General features: G+C 35.5%; 1 protein-coding gene across 1 annotated transcript in view; it reads left to right on the top strand.

Annotated features, from left to right (window-relative positions):
- LOC115272455 (olfactory receptor 4C11-like) overlaps positions 1 to 4,329 on the top strand; it is a 6,919-nt gene that overhangs the window by 951 nt on the left and 1,639 nt on the right. The window contains exons 2-3 of the mRNA XM_029915529.1: positions 923 to 1,063; positions 3,809 to 4,325. Of these exons, the coding sequence (XP_029771389.1) occupies positions 923 to 1,063; positions 3,809 to 4,325 (658 nt within the window). The remainder of the gene's footprint in view (positions 1 to 922; positions 1,064 to 3,808; positions 4,326 to 4,329) is intronic.

Here is a 4,329-nt window from a genome sequence, read left to right as displayed (position 1 = left end):
TGTGCCATTCTAGTGGGCAATGTTGATAATGGCAGGGGTGATATTTGTATGGGGTTAGGGACCATATGGGGAATCTCTGTACCTGTGTCTTAGTGTTGCTGTGGATGTAACACTGCTCTAATAAATAATAAATGTTAACAGCAACTACGACAAAGTCAAAAGCAACAACTACAAAATTGATCCTATTAAAGCTGAGGGGAGGTGTGTGATTATAGCAGCCTCCTCCCTGCCCCCCACAGCTGAGAGTGAGCACTTCTGATCTTTTTCTGAGACTGGAAGTGACAGGTCTGAAACCACCAGTGAGTCATAGTTGGGCGCCCCCAGGGCCAGTCTTCATTCTGTTGGGGCTGCAGTGCATCCACCTGTATGCCCTCCATTGAGCTTCTAAGTGCAGGGGGTACAAAGACGGATGTCTTCAGTGCAGCTCTGACATCTTGAAGGAAGCAGGCACCTCATCACAGATAAGGTCAAAGTCCAACCAGACTAAATTTAGAAAAACCAGATGACTAAATTTTGTTAAACAGTTGAATGATTTTATTCTTAGGTGATGAATACATGTTAATAAAATTAGCTCTAATATCTTGTTTATCTCCAAATTTCATCCTTGACTGCAAAAATATAATCAAACTTCATAACCTGGCTTCCATGGCATTTGGCAGAGAGGAAAGTTTACTTTTCCAAGTCTTTCTACTATGACTTTCTGATCTGTCTAAACGAGAGGATTCATTTTGATCTTCTCTATTTGCTCCACCATCTTCAGTAAAACTGTGGTTTGATTTCATGTCAAATGATCTCACCCCTCTGATTTTTATATCTTTGGATCACAAACTCTTTACAACCAAGGGACTGTTTTATTTGCACTTTCCTTTCCTCATGGTCTGCATGTTGTGAAGGTGTTATGCACTTTGCGTTTGATTTTTAGTGTTTATTAAAGATGTTTGGAGTTGTCATTCCCAGCTCCTGGTCACCATGAGCAAATCAGCAAGATCCACAGTGCTGAGACCATTTCTGCCACTCAGAGAAGGAAATCATTGTGTTAAACAGTTGTGCAGCTATAGTGTGGGTAAATGAATGAGGCAGATTAATATCTTGATAATTTTAATAATCATAATGGAAAGTTGATACAAATAATCATAATGAAGAAAGTATTCTTATCACAGGTGCTGCATACCTGCATCTCTTATGTGTTGTACATACTGAATTATTTAGCCTTCATAGAAACCCTAAAAAGTAGATTATTTTACTCTTCATGTTTAAGGGTGCAGATGGTGAAGCACAGAGATATGGGGACTTGTGTAATAGGGCACCATGCTGCATAGCGGGTGGCGGGTGAATCCCGGTGGTGCAGCTTCAGCCTCATGCTCTGTCCCGGTGCTAACCTGTCCCTCTGCTCTGCTTTAGGATGCTTGCATCTCAGGGAACCTGGTTCAGAATCTGACTTTCATCAGTTAAGGCTATAGTTCATCTCCTAACATAATCCCAAGTTTTTCACTTACCAATCTATCCTTTAGGAATATTTACTCTTCTCTCTGCAGTTGGTTTCTATTCTTCTAATACCAGTTACAAATTCTTTTACATAATTAATGGTTTCATCTACGTGTATCTTAAAAATCAAAAATTATTAGCAACAACGAGTATGTTGCCCATTCTTTATGATAAGTTCAGAATATTGTGATTTGATATTTAAAATGAAAGATAATCATGGAATTATGAGACATGGGAATAGGGAGTACAATTTTAAAATAATTTGAAAAAAATATGAAATTAGAATGGGGAAATTGAGAGGTTGGACTATAAGAAAAGAAAAAAGTCACAGAAAAAGGGAAAAAGTAAAATCATATAGAGAAAGTAGCAGAGGTTGGGACATACATAGTTCTCACTTATTATGAGCTGTTTTTCCCCTCATTTTATGTGCAGAATAACCATGCTTATGTTTAAAGGGGCTTTCCCCAGGGAGTAAATAGCGGTGTTGGGATTTGAACCCAAGACATCTGACTGCAGCAAGTGTGTTCCTGACCAAGAAATGTAGTTATATTTCTAGATGAATAGTCATCCCAGATAAGATATCAAGAATGCAAAATGTGAACAGAACAATGATAAAAAGTTCTCAGAAGGACAATATTTTCATTAAAATGTAGTAAAAATGTAAAATTTGGTTGGTGATAAAAATGTGTATGCATATAACAAAGTACAATTATTTTTCTATTATCCAAATAGGAAAATAAGATCATGTCATAAAATAACTTTTTTTGTTTGTTTGCATGTTCATTAGCTTTTGTGGAAATCATCAACTTGAAATATTGACCATATTTGTGTATAGTAAAAAGATACAGAGATACACACATAAATATACTTATAGAATGTTTCTATGAAACATATGAAACATATGAAACATATGAAAAAACCAAAAGTAGTTATTTCTGGAGAGGAGGATTATAGTTTGTATAATTTGGAGATAGTTTTTAATTTTATTTCATTCTTCTGTGTGCTTCAAATAATTAATTATAATCATGAATTATTTAGTCATAAAATATAGTTAATAGATGGATGCAAAATATTGAGAAATGCTTTTAATAATTATTAATAGCAATGGTAATCTCTAGAATTTGGGACAACAATATCATACTTGGGAATTTATTTTAAGTTGTTATGTATGTGAGCCAAAATTGGAAGCAATATAAATATCTCAAAGGAAAAATGGTCCAATAGATGCCACTTATACAAATGTATACAATGTCACAAAATTAAGTTAATTAAACTAATGAAAATTACAATAACATGGTCAGAAGTGTTACAATAATTCCAAGTCAAAATTAGGATACAAAATGACAATATATGATGATTTCAATGACAAACAACATATGTAATAAAGAAGAACTTGAAATAGAACACTCATAACATAGTAAGTTGGAATTATGGGATAATTTTCAGATGAAATTTTATAAGTATTCTGTCAAATTCAGGGTAAAATGAACATCTATAGGTAAAAGCACTATTTAGATTATAGACATCATGAGGAATTTTTAGAGCATGTTGGATACATAGGTAGACATGCTTAAAATTCTTAAGTTTAGTCCAACATTATAATCAAGAGGGTAAACTTTTTCCCTCAGTTATGCCAAACTCAAAGTTATCAGTCATTTCTTATATAATGACATCACTAAGCCTGACATCGAACACGAAAGCTGTAAGTAAATGATTGTCAAAATAGATTTTTGTAAAGCATGTTTCATCCAAGATACTGGTGGGGTCAGAGATGAAGGATTCAAGACCCAAAAAATGAGAGAGCTGAGCTGAGAATATTTTCTTCCAGAGGGATTCTCCAACAATATGAGTGCTAGATTATAGTGGAATAATATTTTCTAGATTTCAAAGCACATAGATAAAATCATAACACATGAAATATATGGGTATATGTGTGTGCATAAACAATCTTTATATCTTAAGGAAACTCAGGATCAGGTAAGGCAAATATTTACACTCTATTTTTCATATGAAAGCTAAATTCCGAGTCAGTTCATTCACTTGCCCAAGGAAAGTTCAATTTCTGTAGTTTTCAATCTTGGTAAGAATCATAATATTTTGAGGACTTTTAATTTTTATTCCCCAATTGCGAAAGCTTTGATCCAATGCAGTTGGTTTCTGAATCAACTGATAGATCTTGGAAAGGCTTCGGCTTCTGCAGATTTACAAAGATTCATAGAGTATTGAAGGCAGTTTGAGCAATCATAACATGGAGCAAAAGCAGGAATTCAGATTTCAGGCTACCAGACTTCCGAAGATGTCATTTCTTTTCTTCTCTTTGCAGATTCAGCCTTTGTCATCAACTGCCCCTTACCTGCAGCCCCTAGTATTGTGATGAATAGTAGCGTTACTGAATTCATTCTCCTTGGGTTGACACAGGATGCAAAAAAGCAGAAGGCAATATTTGGGGTCTTCTTGATTCTTTACCTTGCAACACTGTTGGGGAACTTTCTCATTGTAGTAACTATTAAAATAAGCAGGACTCTTGGGAGTCCCATGTACTTCTTCCTATTCTATCTGTCTTTTGCTGATGCCTGCTTCTCTACAACCACAGCTCCCAAATTGATTGTGGATGCCCTTTCTCAGCAGAAGACCATTTCCTACAATGAGTGCATGACTCAGCTCTTTGCAGCCCATTTCTTTGGGTGCATGGAAATCTTTGTGCTCATCCTCATGGCTTTTGATCGCTATGTTGCCATTTGTAAGCCCCTAAGATACACAACCATCATGAGCCGGTACGTCTGCAGCAATTTGGTAATTATAGCCTGGGTGGGATCTTGTATCCACTCTTCAGCACAAATTTTC

The sequence above is a fragment of the Suricata suricatta genome, chromosome 11 (genome assembly GCF_006229205.1).
Source record: "Suricata suricatta isolate VVHF042 chromosome 11, meerkat_22Aug2017_6uvM2_HiC, whole genome shotgun sequence".
NCBI lineage: Eukaryota > Metazoa > Chordata > Mammalia > Carnivora > Herpestidae > Suricata > Suricata suricatta.
Note: the sequence above shows the minus strand (reverse complement) of the source record. Positions and strands in the feature narration are given on the sequence as shown.